The sequence below is a fragment of the Halichoeres trimaculatus genome, unplaced genomic scaffold (genome assembly GCF_033239565.1).
Source record: "Halichoeres trimaculatus isolate MK-OKI-2021-1 unplaced genomic scaffold, fHalTri1.1 fHalTri1_scaffold_11, whole genome shotgun sequence".
Taxonomy (NCBI): Eukaryota; Metazoa; Chordata; class Actinopteri; order Labriformes; family Labridae; genus Halichoeres; species Halichoeres trimaculatus.
This window is the reverse complement of record NW_027437189.1, coordinates 22,832,641-22,854,049: the sequence shown is the minus strand read 5'-3', so window position 1 is coordinate 22,854,049 and position 21,409 is coordinate 22,832,641. Positions and strand designations below refer to the sequence as shown.

Below are 21,409 nucleotides of genomic sequence, written 5' to 3'. Positions count from 1 at the left end.
CATCTTTGTCAGGGCACTCAAGGGGAGTTTTAATCTCTCTGATCCACTCCCTGGGTTGAATAATACATTATATAAGAGGGATTTATCTCTTCTGTTTTTTACTGACATTGTCATTTTAAGTCACTACACGGTATGAAAACTAGCTGGCTGTCAGTCTACATGTTATTATATTCAATTCTGGAGACAAAATATGAACAAAACTGGTATATTAATAACAACTCTTCTTAAAAGACTGGATTTTGATTAATCTAACAGCAATTTGTTCATGTAATTTTTTTTTAAATGTTCATCATGACCTGTTTTGTATAAAATTAACTATGTTACTTACTGAGAACACAGTTTCAATCCTTATAAACGATTAATCCTTTCCAATCCTCTCCGTGTAGCTTTTGGTGCACGTTGTTGCAACAGTTGGACTTTGGATCATGAAATTATGCTGCAGTGTCAAGTCATGGACAGCTCACATCAACATTTAGTCCCTTTGATCATGTGAGCTGATAGCGCCTTAAAGGGACATTTAGGAGGGATAGCACATAGTACTTTGATGCCTCTTTGTTCTTTAAATGGAAAAAAATTGCCATACAAGCATAAACTGAACGAAAATTAATCAAAGCATGTGCCATAAAACAAGTTCCCAACAAACCTTACTTGTGTGACAAATATATATCCCGAACAAGGAAATAGTATTTTAACTTAAAAGTAGGACTTGTTTTTTCTTGAAATGAACAGAATAGAAATGTATTTTTAGGAGAGTGTGTGCCTCCATAGACATGAGAAGTACCTGCAGTAAGGACAGATAAGGCCTTAAGGGTTTCAGTCTTTTAGTGTGTGTGTTATGGTGACCTAATACTGATGTCATAAAGTGTATCAAAATGGTGGTTAGAAGCTTTGAAATATTTTGCACTGTAACTCAGCTCCTACATGTTATTTTTTGTGATAAAACGCTGTCTTGAATAAACCCAACCTTGAGTGTGTCTTTATGATTAATCAAGTGGCTTATGATGGACGTAATCGAGTAAAAAAAGGTTAAGTTCCTTGGTCAGGATTTACTCATTTATTCCTCAGCATTTGGATAAATGAAAATGGGCCTCCATAACGAGCACAAAGTAATGGAATACATACGCACGTCATGAACAGTCTAACCCTTTATTAGCCTCCCTGGTATGTTTAATATGTATACACACCTTTGTACATGAATGACATGGATAGAATGATGACGCTAAACTAATAATTGTTGTGATGACTGACACCCAGCTACCTGTCCGGCTCCCCGGCCTTCCTCTCCTCTGTGGCCCCGCCCCCTTCAGGCCCCTCCTTCCTGTGTTATCAGAGCTGAGTGAAGCAGCAGCCGAGCTTTACCGATGTAATACAGCGGGGGTTAACCATGTACGCTGCCACGGCGGTACTAAGAAAATGACCCGTGTTTTAATAACTTGCTAACATTTTCCCAGTCACACCAGCGTCTCTAAGCCTGAGGATACGGTTATGGTTTTGGAGAATGGAAACGGAGGACGTGTCGGTTAGAGAGCAACTTTTCCACAACCGTGTGAGGGAGACAATAGTAAGTAACGCTGCGCTATTGTAAACCGTCGGTTAATATGCATATGAGGGTCGCCTGTAACAGTCACATGAGAAGTGGGCCAAATGTTTTCACTTCGTTAATAAATTAGCAACTTGCTCATTTTGTTTTTGTGTCCAATCGTTAGTTTAACCCTTTAATGTCATTTGCCAAAGTTAAACATTTCAACATCTACCAAAGTACCCATAACAGAAGTTTCAACGTATCTTTTGGGTATTGACTGTTTGAAATGAGCTCTTTCTTGCAGTTGAAGCCAGCTGTTCTTCTGGACGTTAATTATCGCACAGATACAGCCGGTCATTATGCACAAGAACATCAAACAACTTACTCAGCATCTGAGTGGAGTACATCCGTTGAATCCTCCTGGTCTCACACTATCATTCTTTATCATAGTACTAATCTTTCTGCTTCACAATTTTTAGTTTTACTACACCAGTGATGATACGTGCTGTTTTTTTTCGCAGCGATTGACGCTTAACATTGAGGGCCAGTTGTACTTCAGACTGTACAGAAAGATCGGCTAAGTTACAGCATGACACATGGATCTTGACCTTAGACCCTTACAGTACAGCCAGATCTCTTTGACAGTTTTCCACATAGTACCAGAGATATTACTGATAACATGTACCATATGCAGCAATGACAAACTAGGCTACACATGTTAGGTACTTCTTCAGAACAGGGGTTTGACTTATCATTTTGTCCTGGTTTTGCTTAACTGTACATAGATAAGACAAAATAAAGTCCAAAAAGTAATAGTACAGTAGGAGATGATGAAACAAGCTGTGTAGATCAGGCCAACAGACTGTTTGCTGGCATTTTCTGCATTATTGCATTTCAAAAAGGTCATACCCTGTAATATTCCAGTTTTCCACTTTCAGGGCTCTGATACTGTTCTCTACACTCTACATTGAAATACTACTACTGAAGTACTATTTACTGCCCTATAAAAGGCCCATGTTGTTAAAATGTCATCGTCCCTTTCTGCTATTGACCTAATGCTGTTAAGACATGCTCTTCTCAAGCCTATGGCTGACCACGCTCAGCATCACTTCTCAGCGCACCCACTCACTCATGCTGATCATCTGGCCCTTCGTCTCTAGGGCTTCAGGCTTAGCCTGTCATCGATAATCTCATTTAGAATTCAAGAATATGAGCCCGGATTGCTGACAGGTTCTTTTTGATTTTGATTACAGCTACACAAATCTATCATATTGACAGAAGAGATGTACAGATACTTAAGATCTAAGCTTACAGTTTTGATGAAAATATGCAACATCCAGAGTGATAAATATAAATAGTGTGTTCTTTAAATATTACATTCCCACTTAAACTGCTTTTGATACAAAGCATGTAAGCAAAAAGTCAAACCTGCAAAGTAATGTAACTTTTCTAAGTAAATAATTGGGCTAAGTATTAAAACATTGTAAGTACTTGTTTTAGGGACTCTCCAAATGCAAAACTAGTAGGAATGCACGATATTGGATTTTTGCCGATATCTGATATGCCGATATATCGAAACCCCTTTTGGCCGATACCGATACCGATAATCACAAGTTTGTTTGTTTTTTTCACTGTAAAGAAAGCTAAGTCTATCCTGTACTGGAATTTATATGTTACTCTTAATGTGACGGTCTTATTTGTTTAAGAAACACACATAATACAAGACAAAAAACATTTGATTTTACCATAAATAAGAAATGTATTATTTTTTCAAACTCATGACATTCAGTATTGAAATACAGAAAAATAATTTCTTTACATCACATGAACTTTAAATGTACAATGCATTTTTAAACATAACCAAGTTGCATTTGATTATTTTAGAGCCACTGTAACAACCTGGTGACAGACACAGAGCTCTGCAGTGCAAATAAATGAAGTGCTACATTTTATTTAAGGAGCTTATTTTTCAGATGGAAAATAATAATAATCCTAACTGAATAGCACCTTATCGGCTGTGACTATCCGCAGGAATTTTCATATCTGCGGATACGATAAACGTGTTTTTAAGCTTTTATCAGCTGATACCGATATTTAGCCGATAATATTGTGCATCCCTAAAAACTAGGCTTCTCTTAAGACTCTTCAACATTAAAGGAAGGCTCATCTAAAACACTATATCCTATACAAGACACTGATCTAAAACGTCAGCCCTGAACAAATTCATGTTCTCATGTTTGTTTCTTTTCTAGTTGCCTCATTGTATCCAGACGTTTTTGGGATCTGCTCAAAGGTCTTTGGATTAAAAAATATTTGGAAAACAAAGTAGTGTGTGCATTAAAATACAATGTTATTGAGACAGTCTGGGCTTCCTGCTCTAGAGTCACGTGACTTTGCAAAGGCCAGGCCTGCAGTAATCTCAGTGGCCAGGGGACATCAGAGCTCATTTACATAATAATGCTACTCAATTTAGTTTGTTGTTGCAGGACAGAACAATGGAAAAACTTTGAGCTTGAGAGGCGTTTTGATCATGTTAACAGTGTTTCTTTACAAATCAGTTCTCGCCTTATTTGGAAGACACATATCTGTGTTGGTCTCAATTTCTAACATTATTTGAGCAACCTGCAGTGTGTCAGGCAAGGAAATTACCTGTTCAAATACTGGGAAACTGTTGGTGCAAACACTGTGAACCATTTGATTTGGTCACATCAGGCAAGTGTAGCCAGATAGATTACAGATATTACCCACAAGAGATGAGATAAACAGTAGAGCTTGGAGTACACACCCAGAGCCTACACCCTGTGCCTGGAGGGATGAAGAAGGATCAATGATCTGCAGAATAAAAGCTCATGATAAATAAAGAAGTGGAACAGCCTTCATCCTCCCACATTAACACACCTGCACAAAGAGGAGACATGTTTGGGTATTATGCAAGCTTCAGAGCACTTTAAGACGAGTATACTTTGTGTTTACAGTCACTTTCTGCAGTATCTTTAAAAAAACAGGCATTAAGTGTCTGTCATTTTATTTGATCATAGTTATTCGCCTTGTTGTTGTCTCTTAAAGCAAAGGTTATAAAACGGCTGTGGTTTAAGGTTGCAATCCAAGCACATTGGTTCTGAAGTCATTTAATATCTTTTCTAGAGAACAGACTACCTCACTCAGTTGCATGTACAACTGAGTTATCAAATATTTGCTCACACATTCCAGTACCATGATCAAACTTCTTGCCTGTCCGCTCTTGGATTAGGATGGCTTTGCCCATGAAACATTTTAAGTTATTTCTGGCTGGTCAATAAATCTAGAATAAGTCTTGCCTAATCTATCCTCTTACTTGTAAACAAAGAATATCATGTTTTGCTCTGAACGTGTTCAGCTGGACAAGAGGCTGGGTGCCCCTGAATTAGCCCACTCTGAGGGAGGGAGTTCACTTGACATTTCCAGGGGATTTACTGTGCCACTGCCAACCTCCTGCTTCTTTGAATCGGTGCAAAAGCTGCAAGATTAGGCAAGATGTGAAAACATCAGAGACATTGTTTTGTGCCTGAATCAGCACAATGATGTTTAGGTAACAGAGCGAATTTTAAACACTCAGCCTGAACTCCTGGCCCTTGGACTCTCCATTCAATACAAAGATGCCTCTCTGTACTGAGGGCTACGTTAAACCTTCTTTTCAGTGGCTTGTTGTGTGCTGGCAGCTCCCAGCTTTGCCAATGAGCACGTGTTTGTATACTTGTGGTCTACATGGGTGTTAATCTGCCACGCCACCTATTTCTCACCAAATACACATTCTTTGTTCACCACTTCTTTTTTGGAGGGTTTTCGGATAAACCCTTGCAAGCTTTTGCGAAACAAGGCAGAATTGATCAAACAATTTTGCAGACTAAGCAGATTAGTTAAACAGGCTATAATTGGTATGTGAGGCAGCGTGTGTGTGTGACAAATTAACATTCCTGTTAACAAAATGAAAAATGCAAATTCTTAAGGATTAACTTTTGTGTTAGTTTGGAACAAAATGTGAATTAAATGCATTTGAGAATACAAGACATACAGGGAACAAATACAAAGAGAGGGTGTGTGTTGAGGTGGGGTTATTTGTTATTCTGCTGTGTCCAAGGGATCCTATTATCTCATTTGAAACACCCTGTTATGCTTTTTGGGGGGTGAAACAAAGAAATACAGTCTTTCGATACAGAAACAGACCTAGGGATGGGTACCAAATGAGGTACTTTTATAGGTACCGACCGTAATCTGTCAAAAGTACCGGGTACCGGTTCATGTAAAATCAAAAGGTACCATATTTAGGTATCTAAATGCATACTTGTTACTGTGAGGGAGTGAAAGGGTAGCCAATTTTCCATGCTGGACATGAACACAGCATTGCAAGGTTATTCAATGAAGAATAAATATGTGTAGTCAAAAAAAAAAATCTTATTACTAAACAAATTGGTATTTATTACCTCAGAAACACAAAAAAGTACCGAAAATTGGTACCGCTGAGTACCAGTACCGAATGCCAGGTACAGGGCATCGGTACCGTATCGTTTCAAATGTGAAAGGTACCCATCCCTAAACGGACCTAAGGGTCTCTGTTGTTTTGGGTCCATGTATTGTATTGATGTTCACATAGAGGCCTGTATAACTTCAGTAGAGTTTAGTACTTCAGTTTTCATTGCACTCTTGATGCCCTTGTCAGCATCATGACACTTCTTTTGTGGTCATAAGTCTGTTGTCACATTTCTGTCATTTTCCAAAAAATCTCTCTGTTGATGTTCTCCCCTCAGGAACAAATGAAACATCCTGCCCCTCTTACCAGACTCCCTGCGAGCCACCACTCAGAAACGTTTGAACAATGTATTTGTCTTAAAACATAATCACCCCATCTGTCAGCCCGACACTATGGTACACTTGATCTCTCTGTTAACGAATGACCGAACTTGAAAATTAATATCAGACAATATTAATCCGTAGAAGACGAATTTTAATTATTTTGGTGACCCAGTGGTTTTCACACTCCTAGCTTAAGAAGGCATACATCCTAAACAAAGGCTGAATCCATATCAGTCTCTTCTTTGATTTCTAGTTGTGAAACACGGTTTCACAATTTAGTGTTTCACTCGAAGAAGATGTTATCCTGACAGCCTTATTGTGACACTCCTCAGAAAAAGTTAGGGGTGATCTGATGTGTAACTGCAGCAGGTTATGTTCAGGAAAATTCACTGCAAGCCAACGATCAGTGGGGAGGAAATCTACATCATGCAACTGGTTTGGGATTGGTGCAGTCTTTGTTCATGTCAGGTAGAGCATCTTCTTTCCACTCTTTAGCTGATGCAATGAATCTGTCCAATAACACATGGAAGTCATATGATGGTGCAATCTGTCACCAGAGCGTAAGCTTTGTAAATGTCACAGGGACTACCACAGGGTCATTTCGACATCATGTACCCTTGTCTTCCGAAAGAGTTGGTGATTGGACTTACACAAATTTCATTAGCTGTTTTTAGCCATTTTCACAGGAAAGAAAAACAGCCTTTGCATTTGTTTTAGTCTTACAGCAGACATGTTAAGTTAGTCCAGGGAACTCTTATGTTAACTGTTGTACAAAAAAAACACCACAGCCTTGGGAACTTTGTATTCTTAAAGTCTATCATGCTGTGACAGAGGGTATTACTTGTGTTCTCTGTCACTTATTTTTCTAATTCTTAAAACACATTGACAGCATTTTTAAGGATGTGGCCTTTTGTTTTTTGTTTTTTTGGCTGTGACGTCACTTGTTTTCTCCTGGAAGGTCCAAACATTTGAGTCACGTCGGGTTTTGGCGTTCTTCTGTGTGTATGAGCATTGACTAACTGAAGCAAGCTGAATGGAGTGTACAGAAACAGAATTCATCTGAGGGATGAGTTTCTGTTTAAGGGGTCATATGTTGAGATCAGACAACAGATTGCTGAGTGAATATGGGTTAAGCCTAAATTTGCTGGTAGGTTAAGTGTTATGTCGGATAATGATGGTCACACCCAGTAAGGGGGAGCTGTCAGTCGTATTAATCCCTCCTAGTTTATCACTGTCCCCTATTTTGCTCTCTGTGGGAATAAACTGGTCATCTTCAGACTCCATCTGCCACTCTTTTCTTTTTCAAAACATCTAGGCAGCTTGCAGTTTTTTCAACTCGCAACCTGTTGTTTGTGTATGCTGAGAGCCAACCTAAAAAAAGACAGGACAGAACAGTTTTTCAACACAGTCAGCTACTAATACAAGAAACCACTTTTTATCCATTTCCTCCAACTATGAAATGTGAAAGAGTCAAACACAAGTTTTGTTTCCTTTCTCTCTGCAGATCTGTGTACTCCTGTTTGCGTGTCTTTACATGGTCTCCTACCTCATACTAACCCACTTCAGGAAAGCTGCAGAGTTTGTCACGGGTAAGTTTGAGAGCTACTCTCTTGGATTTTAAAGGGTGCACCACACAAAGACTACTCTGTGAGAAAGAGTCGCATCAGAGGCTTAGAATGGAGAATTGCCGGGAGGGGAATTGATGGCGTTGACAAGCTTAGAGACAGCATACAGGTTTTTTTTTTTTAACCACACGGTATGTAGGCCGCATTTTTCAAGCAAGAACAGGTGCTGCTCTGAAACTCCCTGTAGTATTGTGAATATCAAGTCTGCTCAGCTAAAGAAAGTCGTGGGGTGATATCATCTGATTGAAGCATCACTGAAGCTCTGTAGTTTATACTGCAGTCAAGGTAAATTTTGCCTTTTCACAAACCCCAGTCATTGCATAAGTATAGTGCACTAAGTATTAAACTTATGTATTAATAGTTGAAAGGCAAAGAGATTTCCCAAGACATCTATGTTTTGGATTTAAACCATTGCCATCTTGTCTGCTTGTATACATGTAAACAAAGCCCGGGCGTACAACTCTCAACCCAGGGCTGTGGACCTTGACTGTCGCAGTCCAGAGGTGCAGAAGGCATGTTATGTAACATAACCACCTCCTCAAGCAGTGTCTCTATGGATCAGGGTGGTGGAGGGGTGGTCAAGAATGTTGTTACAAGACAAACAGAGGTTCACTTTTGACTCGTAGCTTCAGGGCCCCTCCAGTTAGCTGAAAACACGTTTAAGGAGCTCTTTCCTACAAGCATACATGATACACCCCACAGAAAATCTGACTTTCCTCAGTTTCAGACACTAGTGCTGTCTGAAGAACATGTTGAAAGTATGTTTGTAACTGCAGTTTCAAAGTTGATAGCTGACTTTTCTTTTTTTTTCATCAGTTGAACTACCCTAATGCATTTCTATGTAAAATGTGTCTGTTTTCTTAAATTTTAAGGAACAACTTTATATTTAATTGAGGACCTCAAATAAGTTCCACATTCTGCAGTTTGACTGCCAAACCATTACATAATAAATCCAATAACTACACAATTGAATCCAGATGTTGGATTTCTGACTTGCATGCTCTCTTAGGTTGGAATCTGAGGGACAGCAGTTTTTTTTTCCTTTGTTATGTCATTAATTTTTAAAGGGGGAAACCTGCTGTGCATGTGCCTCTTGTAGATGTTGTCTGTGCATCAGAAACAGCAGAGCAGTTGTGCCCTCTAGCTAAATGATGATTGTGCAATATTTTGACAGAGTTGTTTTTGACTCTTCAAAGCCTAGAACTGGTTTTTAACCCTAAGGCTTGACTTCATCTTTAAAACCTTTGCCAAACTTTGCACAAAAAGAAGTTTCAGTGTCATGCAGAGTTAAAGAAAACAACAGCTGCACGTTGACTAAAACTTAACAGATTCTGAGAGATTTAGGAAGTATTTGGACTGTAGAGTAACACTATCAGGGTGTTGTTCTCTCTGGCACTCATACTGCGTCATTCTCCTCACACCAAATTCTCTTCTTATGAGGGTCTTACTGAACATGTTGTTCCTAACATGAGCTCCCTTCATTCAGTCCATACTTGCCAGAGAAACTTCACTCCTCCTCACATGGGCTCCCACCACAGGTTTCTCATACATATACACAGTATCTTTGCTGTAGTGCACCCATCTTTTACCTTTCTAAAAACAACAGACGCTTTTATCCATTCTACCTTTATTTAATCTCTCCGAGCCTTTGGGGGCAGGCTCACATTTACACCAACAAGAGTCAAATAAATACACACCTACACAAAAGTGTACAAAAAAGAGCAAACTAAAGCCTAAATAAGTAGTGGTAGCAAAAGAAGAAAATATGAGTAGGTGGAGAAGGGCAGGCACAGTCAAAAACATTCATGAAAAAAGGAGTTATTTTTATTTTTGGGTCTCAAACTAACCCTGGCTAAAATTTGTCCTGAGTTTTGATGTGCACTGTGTTCTCGGTGTGTGCTGATGTTTTCACAGTTGTATGTTTACATTTCAACTCTTAACCTGTTTGCCCTTTGAATTATTTGTCTTTAAGGCTTCTCTATTGAGTAGTCACAGAAAATAAGTTGGTTTTGTTGGTTGAAACCCCACAGATGTTAAACCAATAAGTCTTAATCTGTTGTATAACATCTTTAATCATATTTTTCCTCCCTCTTTCAGATGATTCTGAAGATGCCACTGTCAACAAAATTGCGTAAGTGAAAACTTGTAATGATTGACCGACCCACAGGAATCTGTGTTCACTCTCTCACCATGATTAGTGTCTGTGTGAATACCTCACGTTAACCTGACATGTGTAGCGCCCTGAAGCCGCTCTTCTGTGGATTTATCACTCTGTCTTTTCTGCACCTGTGTTGTTATTTGCTCGTTTGTTGGGATGAGGGAACACCAGTGTCACCGCGCCCTTTGTCCCTACACGCTGGCACTGGATTACCTCGTCCTGGGTCACTCTAGCCTTTCACCCAGAATGTGATTCAGGATCAGGTTTATAAACATTATTCACAAATGGGACTTCACTGATTGCTTGTGTTTCTTCCTTTTGCAGGCTGTGGATGTGCACATTCACCCTGTCAGTCGCAGTCTGTGCCGTTCTCCTCCTCCCCATCTCCATTTTATCCAATGAGGTTCTGCTTACCTTCCCACAAAGCTACTACATGCAGTGGCTCAATGGATCTCTTATTCGTGGTACTTTTTTTTTAATTCATCCACAACACCAAACAGCTGATGACTTTAAAAGATCCAGAGGGCATTACATTGTGCAACTAGCTCAGTTTAAATGAGGATCACTGGTAATAAGCTCCAAATCAATACAATACAGGCCTGTGTCCAAACAGATCACTATTATAGACACATCAGTGTGACCTTGCATGTATTTCTAGTAATGGTCCAACTGTTCACCACCTGCTGTTTACCTCATCCGGTCCCTCCAATAACAGCAATTTTTATTTACTGTAACACATTTAAATGATCTAACTGGAAAAGTCGATAGTTTCCAAGACTAAAGAGTTAACCAGGCCTTTAGTTAGAATCAAATCTTTGACCGTTACAACCCTAAAGATGATTAAAGGTATTATAAACAGAAGTAACAAAAATTGAACCCAGGATATAGAGGAATGGAATTTAGTATACGTAAAAGGAAAGGATTTAACAAATTGTTAAATAACATTAAACAAGCTTCCACTACAAAACAAATGCTAACACACACAACAAAACCTACATGACTGGGGTTGTAACATTGGCTATGTTTACATGCAGTCAATATTTGGGTTAAAGTCAATATTCGGGTTTCTTAAACATTCTGAATAACCTGTTTACATGCGTGAGAAAACAGGGTTCATCCTGTTAGGGCTGAACGATTTCAGAAAAAAATCTAATTGCGTTTTTTTTGGACCAATATTGCAATTGCAATTTAGCATGCCATTTTTTATCGGAGGGGGGGGGTTATCTTCTACATTATTTACTGAACACAAGCAATACGCCGTTCTATAGTATGACCAACACAACAAAGAATACTAGTACCAACCTGCGTGTTATGATGAAATGAGATGAATTGAAGTATGAATTGATAAGAATAACACATCTTGATTTAACTATTACAATCACAGTTGAATATTGACTGATTTAACTTCAAGCCATGTAGACGTGTAATAAAATTATGATAAATTTCCTTAAATAAAATCAGAAAAGGAGAAAAAGAGCGCTGCAGAACGACAGGCCTGGTATGAACAATGAAATAAAAAATAAATATGAATCCTCTCTTCCATGTATCTCACAAAAAATAAGGTGCAGAATTGTTAATAAGACCAAATTTCTGGCTCAACCACTGAAATATTTCAACATGTCAAGCGCACTTTTTTATGAAATGAAGAAGGATTACTGTGTGAACATAAATTTAAATAGAAATTGTCTAAAAATCTTGCTGATCTCTCATCAGTAACAAAACACAAACTAAAGAAAATGCATATTAAAATGCATTTTTTTTCTTTTTTTTTTAATTGCAGCATTTGCGATTTGAAAATTGAATTGTCTTACATTGGGATGTCGTTTTAAATTTGATTAATTGTTCAGCCCTGGTTTCCATGGTACCCTGATCAAAACATGATGCATGTGTGTCAATGTCAATGTGTATCATTTCCGCTTCTTTTTTTCTGTATCAATAGCACCAACATCAACGACAATAACAGCAGCAGCAGCACGGCAGACTTCCTGTACTCAAAAGACCAAGATTCCTTGCGAACAGAACATGCGCAAAACATAAATTAATGTTGATTTAGATGGGGATATCCTGATAGGCGTATACATGACCAAATATTTGGGTTAGAAAAGGAGTAACCCAGGGGTGATTTTCAGGTTTTTGAAAACTGGAACATGAGCACTTTACTGGTTTCTAAAAAGGGTTATTGGTGTTAACATGGCCATGCGCAACTGGGTTATTGCTAATATTCTGAATATGAAAGGTTAATGACTGCATTTAAACATAACTTTAGACGTTTGTCTCTTTAAGAAGTCATAAGTTATTTTTTTGTCGTAATACATGGTCAGTTTGGTCCTGCTCCACTGTATGGAAGGACTACACCTCACAGTGGAGGACAGCGGTACTCGCAAAATGCCTCTCTGTGATTTTAAGAGATTTTTGTTCTTAAAACTTCTGTGTTTGATATATTTCTCTTTCTCTTCAGGATTGTGGAACCTTGTTTTCCTTTTCTCCAACTTGTCCCTCGTCTTCCTCATGCCCTTTGCATACTTCTTCACTGAATCTGAAGGATTTGCTGGATCCAAAAAGGTACGCCTTTTGAAATCCCTTCACAGTAACATCCCAACACAGGAAAACTTTTTACAAAAGACTCTCAGTTTATCATTAGATGGTTGAGTATCTTTTTTGTTTTCAAAGGGGGTAATGGCAAGAGTTTATGAAGCAGTTGTGTTGCTTTTGCTGCTGGCTCTGCTGGTGCTGGGCATTGTGTGGGTTGCATCAGCCCTCCTCCATGACAACGTAGCCAGGAAAAGTCTCTACGGTGAGTCACACGTATGATACTGGTATCCTTCAATGAATAAACGGTTTTACAGTCTTAATAAAACCACTTACACCCTCTTATGAATTTCAGACCTGTGGGAGTATTACCTTCCCTACCTGTACTCTGGTATCTCTCTGTTTGGAGTGGTAATGCTCTTGTGTAAGTAAATCTCAATTACAATGAAATGATCAGCTCAATACTTGGCACTAAGTAAATGCAACTTTTCAGTCACCACCTGTATATTTCCATCCTCAGTGTGCACTCCCTTTGGCTTGTCTCGAATGTTCAGCGTGACTGGCAGCCTACTGGTCAAACCCCGGGTCAGTCATCAACTTAATAATTAAAAAACAATCCAACTGAATCTAAATCAGCCTTTCCTGTCATTGTGTCTCTATGACTGTGTACCGTGGTTCTCAAATTGATCTCTCAATTTCCTCCAGCTGTTGGAAGATGTTGATGAAACTTTGAACTGCGCTACATTTGAGGAGGACGCCCTCTCCAGAAAGCTAAACTGTGAGTGCAGCACTGTGAACAAAGTCCATTTCCATATTATAATGTTCACTTTGAGGCTGATTTATTGACCTTTTGTGTCTACAATGTGCTCCGTCTAAATGTAGGCAGCCGTACATCATGCTGGGTAAAGCTAAATTTGGAAGTGATGAAGAAAGAGTATCAAGCTGTCCGGAGCAAGCGTGTTGCCCTGGGTAAGACTGACTTTGCAAGCTGCTCTCTGCTCAACAATAACATTGTCACGTGTCTTTTTACACTCATTTATGAGTTTTCTTATTCCTGACAGAAACACGCAGGAAAGCGTCCCCTTGGCAGAGAAACTTGGGCTATCCTCTGGCAATGCTGGTGCTCCTTGCTCTGACGGTATAGACTTACTTACTGATTCTTTAAATGGCTGTTTTAGCTCCCTTCTATAAACACAGCTAATCGTTATCACTTATTTCTTCCAGGTGATGTGTGTGCTGATGGTTTGCTTCAATGTGTTGGAATTGCTCCTGGATGAGACGGCCATGCCGAGAGGGATGGAGGTGAGGATTTTGCCAAAAACATTTCTCACACTTAATGACCCTCATTTAACAAATGTGCCCAACAATGGGTGTACGCTCATTTCCAGGCACAGATTGTCTTTTATTAATCTGAACGTGGGTGTCTGGTACGCTCAAATCCCAAGCCAGGTCTGAGTTCGCGTAAACAACTTTCATGTCAGTGGGAAGCAGGATGCAGTGAGAGACATCTGTCTATGGAGGAGAGTTATTAGATTACATGAGTGCAAAACATTTTCAGACAGAAAAACTGATGTTGTTAGATCAATATTCAGATCGTTGAATCAGATATGACACCAAGACTGTTACTAACATTTCACTCTTCTTCTGCCAATTGATATAATACATCGTTATAAAAGAACAGTGTGAGCTGTCAGCTAATTCCTATATATAAAAAATCGTGTTTTCCTCTATCAGTTTATTAAAAAAAATAGTGAGGCTGTTATTAGTTTTCAATACACTGTCATGTCCAAGATATAGTCTCTGCAGAGAACATTCAGAGGACGCTGGATCAAACTTTTAGCTTGGAGTTTTTAAGGAAGTCATATTGATTACAGGATTTACTGTGAAGAGGATTATTTCACTCCTATATCATAAAAAACATGAACAGTGTGTAAAAAAGTGACTATTTCATAACAAAAGGCATTCATTTACAGGAATCACATTTTATGGGATCACAAACAACCTGCTCTCCTCGTGGTGCAAATAATCATTATACCCCGGTCTATCCGTGGGTAATTGGGCATGATGGACACACATCTTGTCCAGGCACCAAAACGACCACAAATGAAGTTAATTAGATCAGTTTTTAGATGAACTAGTTTGCAGTATTGAAAGCTTTTCATTATCTGTATCTGACACGGTGCAGGTTGGTCTGTCACTTCTGTCTGAAACTGACGCAGACCTGGTAAGAGCTCCACTCCCTCCTTGGTCTGTGACAGATTCAGGCTGGAGTCTGCAGCTTTTTTCAGAGCTCAAACACATTTTTAAAAGCAAACTTTTCAAGTTTCTGGACCTGAACGGAAATGAATAACAATACTCTGGCTTCTAATAGTCAGTTATCAGGGTTGATAAATTAAGATATAAATGAAAGATGTGTAAATTAAATGTTTAAAACTCTGCTGTATTTTAGTTTGTCACATCCACGCTGCTGAATCACCACAGTGATTTCCTTGCAGGCAAACAACACGGCGTCATTTCTCTCTACCTCTGTTGCTATGGCGTTGTGGATCTTGAGCACCGAGAAGTTACCTTTTTTTCCGTAATGCATCCCTCCATGTCGTAAATGCTGTGGGTTCGGCCATCTGAACCTTGAATATTTAGGGGCGTTAATACGATTGTTTTCAGCTGCCACGTTTATCAGTACCTGATCAGTCGCACACTGTGATTTGCCCTGATACCCACGTTTCATGAATCACATGTGAACGTTGCTGTAAGCTTCTTTTTACTCCCAGATCGGCGCTAATTCCCACCAAGATTGATAAATGAGGGCCATTGAGTTTCAGGCAATCAGCTATTTACACTGATGTTTTTCTCCCCGTGTTGCAGGACCCTCACCTCGGGATGGCCTCCTTCTCTATGTTCGGCTCACTGGGTGCTGCAGTTCAAGTTGTGCTTATTCTGTATCCTTTCAGCCACTTCACCTTTTGTATGAGTGTGTGCAAGCTGCTGAGTCAGACATGAACTGTGAGTTCAGACTGTCCCTAAAATCTGACCAGTATGAGATATTGTTCTATGCTTATTAAAAGTTTTTCAGAAATGGTGGATGAATTCACTTTTATTTTTATCACCTCCTGAATGTTTTCCTGATAATAAATGTCAGCTATCTGATGGTGTCCTCAGTGGTGGGCTTTTATAGCTCCCCTCTCTTCACTGGCCTCCTGCCCCGAGCACAGGACACCAATCTTACACAGGTACCTGATCATCTTAACTTAACAGGTATCTGAGCTCAGAGTGAGGCACAAATTCCTATGATCTGTTTACCTTTTGTGTTTTTGTTTCAGATGATTGCAAACTGTGTTTCACTGCTCATCCTGAGCTCAGCACTGCCAGTCTTTTCACGCACACTTGGTAAGAATGCAGTATGGTCTGAAAATCATTAAAACATTTCATGTCATAATTTACATCCCTCATCACCACAACTCAAGATATTAGCCAATTTTGTTCTTCATCAAAAGATTGCGAGTTGTAGCACTTAACTTGGTGTATGATTTTTTGTATTGAATTTCAGGCTCAATAACATAAATGAATGAGTTACACTTATGATGTTGATTCACCCCACATTGCTGTCCCATGAAGTATTACTCTAATGAAAACATAAATCACTTCCAAATGAGAATCTTTAAAAGTAATCCTGTGGATGGTGATGACTCAGCCTAAAGGAGGCCATGGAAATCTAGAAAAGTGATCTGAAACTTCACTTTGAAATGAGCACAACTACCTGGCAATCTACTTTGATTGTTTGTTGTTTGATGCACAGTAAGGTACTTTGTGTGGAAACAGTGCCACAACTCATTTTGTGTGACACCGGGAGTTGCTGAATCAACATTTCACTTGTAGTTTTAGTAACAGCCACAAGAGGGTGTGTGTGTGCATGTGCCATGGAGACTGCAGCAGCAGCAGGTAAGGCCTCTCGTCAGCTGTTCCTCCTCCAGTTAAGCATGTTCTCTTGCCTCCATCTCTTGTTTTGTGTTAGGGATCACACGCTTTGATCTACTGGGAGACTTTGGTCGGTATAACTGGCTTGGGAACTTCTACATCGTCTTCCTGTACAACATGCTGTTTGCTGGTCTGACCTCAGCCTCCCTAATCAAGACAGTCACCTGGGCTGTGCAGAGAGAGCTCATCCGTGCCTTTGGTAAGTCTACTTTTTCGTTTTTTAAGTGAGGTCAAGTACTTCTCCTTTTAAAAAAAGTTATATTTGTGTCTGTAGACTGGAGTTGTGTTAAAACTTGTAGCTCTTGGGTAGCTGTGTCATATGTTTTCTCACCTTTGGCACCATTTCCCTGTGGGCTGGTCTCTCTTCCTCAGATAGAAAGAATACAATTATTTCAGGAAAGTGTAAAGGGACATGAGGAGAGTCGGGTCTCCTTAGGGACCTTCAAGCTCACCGCCCTAGACCCCTCGCAGCACACACACCCTCTACCCCTCCACCAAACACAAACAACACTCATAGCATGGACACGCCAACACACACGCACATACACACAGTCGGCTTCCTCACAGTACAGATAGCATCTGTGCACCATGGCAGCTCTCATGCACTTTCCCATTGCTCACAACTCACCTTTGTTCTGTGATTAATAGACTTTTTATTTCATCTAAAAACTATTTTCTTAGCATTGCAGGTTTAGAGCTCCGCCTTGTGATTGTGAATGATTATAGTCTGTTTTTCTCCTTTTTGCAGGTCTCCACAGACTGCCTCTAACTGTGTCACGCTCCACGGTCCCCTTCAGACTCCTCCTGGCCAGTGGACTGTCTAAAATCCAGTGACTTTTCAAGCTCCCACTGCCCATCCTGAGCCACTTCAAACCTGCACCTTTTGGATGAAAGGCATTCGTGATTCAGTCTCTCTGCCTGTTGGTACATACGTCGAGACTGGAGAAAATTTTAAGTGTCTGTGATGTCCCGTAAAAGTTCCTGATGTGACCCACATATCAGGGTTGAATCGTGTGACTTTCTATGGCTGTATGGAAAATGCTGGTTCAAGCATTTAGTTGAGTCACGGTTATAACTAGAACAAGAGGAAAGGGGATTCGAATCATTGCGGCAGTCCTGCTGTAGCAGACTTTATCGAGCAATCCCCCTCAAAGCATGACACCTGATGAAAAGAGGATCCAGCGAACTGCCGTTTCTCTGTTGACACACGTGGAAAATCAGCAGAGTTATTTTGAAATGTTACATTGTAGCTGTGACATAATTTCCTCTTCCTGTTTCAGGTTGGTTGAGTGCTCTCCCTTTTTTTCCCCTCGCACTTTCCTCTCTTAGGTTGTAACACTATTTTAGGATTGTGAATCTTACTTCCATGTGGTCCATTCTCTTCCAGTGTTTGGTTGGTTAGTGAGAGGAAGCTGCAGGAGAAAAGGACTCAGAGAAGCCTGTATATCTGTCGCTGTGAATATTACACAGGGAATGTGAGAGTGAGGTGATACTGTCGGTGTTGGAGCTTTTATGACCTGAGTTTACGTGTTGAATTGATAGAACTTTCTGTGGTGATTTCTGATAAACAGGGTTTTTACTTTTGCAGATGTCAGATAATGAGTGAGGATTACTCACGATTTACAAAATAGTCTCAAAGGAAGCTTTACACTTTTTCTTATGCAAGACTTTTGAATGCCATTTGACACTCAAATCAGAGGAACTTCTGCCTTTGACCAATCAAACTGTGAATTATTAAGAACTTGTTTGGGGAAGTGCAATATTTTATAAGCAGCATTCCGCTTTTTAAACTACCCAAAGTAATTTCTTTTTTTGTATGCTTTCTGTTAAATTTTGTGTAGAATTTTTCCACCTGTTGTGATGTTGACATAAGATGTTTAGAGTCATTTCAAGATGTTTCTAATAAGCAAATGTGACAACGCGCCTATGCAGTCTTTTCTGGTGTCGTGAAAGTTTTCAGCTTTCAGAACTTTAAATCCATCATGTACATCAGCTGAATCTTATTCTCATCTTAAATCTGTGGGTGATGCTGCGTCACCGTTTGCCTGTGCTGCTGTATCAGCAGGTTATTAGCTGTAGGTTTGACCAGCAGGGGACAGTGTCTCTTATACCCAACACTAACCTCTGTGTTGTGAGTCCCTCTTCAACTTGTCATTAATTTACATGGAGCACTCTGAGGTTCATCCATTTCACTCTAATGGGGAATTTTCTTTTTGTTTTTGGGAACACCCATTTTTATGAACGGGTTGTGTCATTATTTATAGGCATGTTGGGATCCCTACATCACATGAACAGTAAATACGCATGGAAATGTTAAATGGGATGAGACATAAATATCTTACCAACTGTTTTCAAAGCTAGAAAGTTTGTTTACCTTTTAGGTTCTCTGAGCAGAGTTTTTAACCGTCATCATCCTCATTAACAGAAAGCAATAAAAGCGGTCATGTGTTTTTAACTCGTTTGTGTTCTTTTTCGATACACATCAAGGTGACTCACTGTAACCCTCCTCTTTGATGCTTTTACATGTCTGTTACATTTTATGAACTCTGTCTCCACTGAGACTAATCTGATGTGTGCGTGTGTGTGTGTGTCTGGTCAGGGCGTCTGTCCCCTCTACCCCCCCCACCCTTTTGTTGCACGTCTTTAATCAGCAGAAGAAGAAAGCTTTATTTTGGCCTGTCTGTCAGCGGCATCCAGCACAGACGCCACTACAGCCGTAGCCCACGCTTTCCCCCATCCGATGTAACTCCTAGATAAAAAGTCAGCAAATCAGGCGGAAAAGCAACGTTCACTCAGCTCCTTCATGTCCTCAACACCCACCCACCTCCTCTCTTACATCCCTTTTTTCATGCCTACTGTTCATTTCCTCTCCTTTTTTAAGAGGAAACCTCAGCTCTGATTAATTTCTCCTGCTTGATTTTTGTTTGCATTTCTTGTTCTTTTTTGTTGGATGCTGTTATCAAGCTTATTTGGTTTGGGTTTTGTTTTGTTCTGCGTTTCCTTTCACTAAAAGGAAATGAACACAAATGTTGCTGCAGCATTGCTGGCACATCTGGAGCCTGCCTGCCTGCCTTTGGAGGAGGTGACACATAAGGCCACATTTAACTCATGTGTGAGTGGGATTCCTACATTAGGAAAAAGATTTTGTGACTAATTTTGAACAAACCCAGACAGAAGCTGTCACAAGTTGGGTCTTTGGTAGATGATTCAGAGTTTCAAAAAACATCTAAGAAATGCAGTTCAGAGGCATTATTCACTTTTATCCCATGAACAGGACTTGGCAGAGACACAAAGGGTAGCACTTAGACATGTGCTGAATGAGAAAAAGGAAGCATAAGCCCTTTTCTAGAGAAATACAAACAAGCATCGTCCATTCCAATCAGAGTTATTTGAGTTTTATCTCTCGCTGTAAAGACTTTCTTTCCTTTGAGCAAAATTAGTCACAGAGTATTTGCCGTAGGTGGTAGATTTTATTATTTTCACATGGTTAATCCACTTTACATACATTGATCTTTGTTTTAGGTTGGAGAAACACAACGACAGCACCTCTCCCTGCAGCAAAATATAAAGGACGATAGCAGTCGCAATCAAAGTGTCCCAGCAGTCCCATTGGGTAACACACTCTGTTGGAGTGGTTGTCAGCCATATCGGGTACAAGGCGGGAGACGGGCAGCTTGCAACGGGATGAGATAGGCTATCTTTATTGTCAAAACATAAGAATGAAGGGGGAAAAAAGACGCAGATTAGCTTTCCTGACAGTCAGCCGTTTGAAGTTCATGCCAAAGTGCATTAGGAGCTGTTATTCCCTTGTTTGTACGCTCACTAAGACAGAAGCACTCACAGGAAAAGGCGAGACTTGCTCGCTAATCAACTGATAATGGGTCACACTGTCCGTTTGCCATAGCTGCCTGACGTTCTGCGTGCACACTCACGGCACACTTATTTCACACAGTTGACTGGCATAGGCCTACAGGATGGATAACTTGGGGCGGGAAACCTCTGAGGCCAAACTTATCCAATATAATAGAGACATTCCTGAGCCTGTAGTATGTAATCTATATAGTGCCTGTTATCTTATTTTGGGTCATGACAACAAAACAATGTATAGCATCATACCTGACCTTTGACCTGCTTGTCTGGGCCAGGAAGTCCCACCCTATTCAGTCCATTGTCCACCTCAGTGCAGCAATGCCTCAACCTCAGCTCTTTTGAGATCTTTTCAGAGAATAATTCAAGACAGATCAACATAAAGAAATTGATTTTATTTATTTATTTTGATATTTTACATTACTGTAGGAGTGCAAATGGAGCTAATAACATAACACATGCAGTTAGGGGGATTCTTATAAAGGCAAAGCGAGTACAAATACGCAGTTACAGTGCATAGGCCAAGAATCATCCAGAGTGTGCAACCACATCAGTATGCACCACCCTGCCTTTTCCTGCACTGATAACATGCTGGGAGACAGTGAAATGGGCGGCACAGTAGTTGGCAGAAAGAAAGGACATATGTGTATATCAGTGTGTGTGTTTGAAAGAAGAGAGGAAGGTGGCTATGTGTCAGCTCATTGACTTTCCTTTTCCCTCTACCAGCCCTTTTAATGGCCTCCATCTGAGGAAGTCAATCATGCAAAGTGTTGATTCAGCTCCAAGAGACAAGAGAAACACTTGAAATGTCAAACCAGCATTGTCTCAAAGTTTCATTTTTCTCTTTTCAGGGTAAGGGTTAGTGCTGGATAGGGTTATGGTTAGGATTTGTATGCTTGGGGT

The 21,409-nt window shown here is 40.0% G+C and overlaps 1 protein-coding gene across 1 annotated transcript; it reads left to right on the top strand.

Moving 5' to 3' along the window:
- The first annotated feature begins 1,303 nt into the window (after positions 1 to 1,303).
- Positions 1,304 to 19,077, top strand: lmbr1l (limb development membrane protein 1-like). The gene is made up of 17 exons (XM_074682332.1): positions 1,304 to 1,561; positions 7,857 to 7,941; positions 10,075 to 10,108; positions 10,460 to 10,599; positions 12,594 to 12,697; positions 12,806 to 12,929; positions 13,020 to 13,088; positions 13,185 to 13,249; positions 13,370 to 13,442; positions 13,547 to 13,633; positions 13,726 to 13,802; positions 13,889 to 13,966; positions 15,530 to 15,603; positions 15,804 to 15,894; positions 15,985 to 16,051; positions 16,677 to 16,838; positions 17,388 to 19,077. Exons 1-17 carry the CDS (start codon positions 1,499 to 1,501, stop codon positions 17,471 to 17,473), a joined length of 1,479 nt encoding a protein of 492 aa, XP_074538433.1. The 5' UTR covers positions 1,304 to 1,498; the 3' UTR covers positions 17,474 to 19,077.
- The last annotated feature ends 2,332 nt before the right edge of the window (positions 19,078 to 21,409 follow it).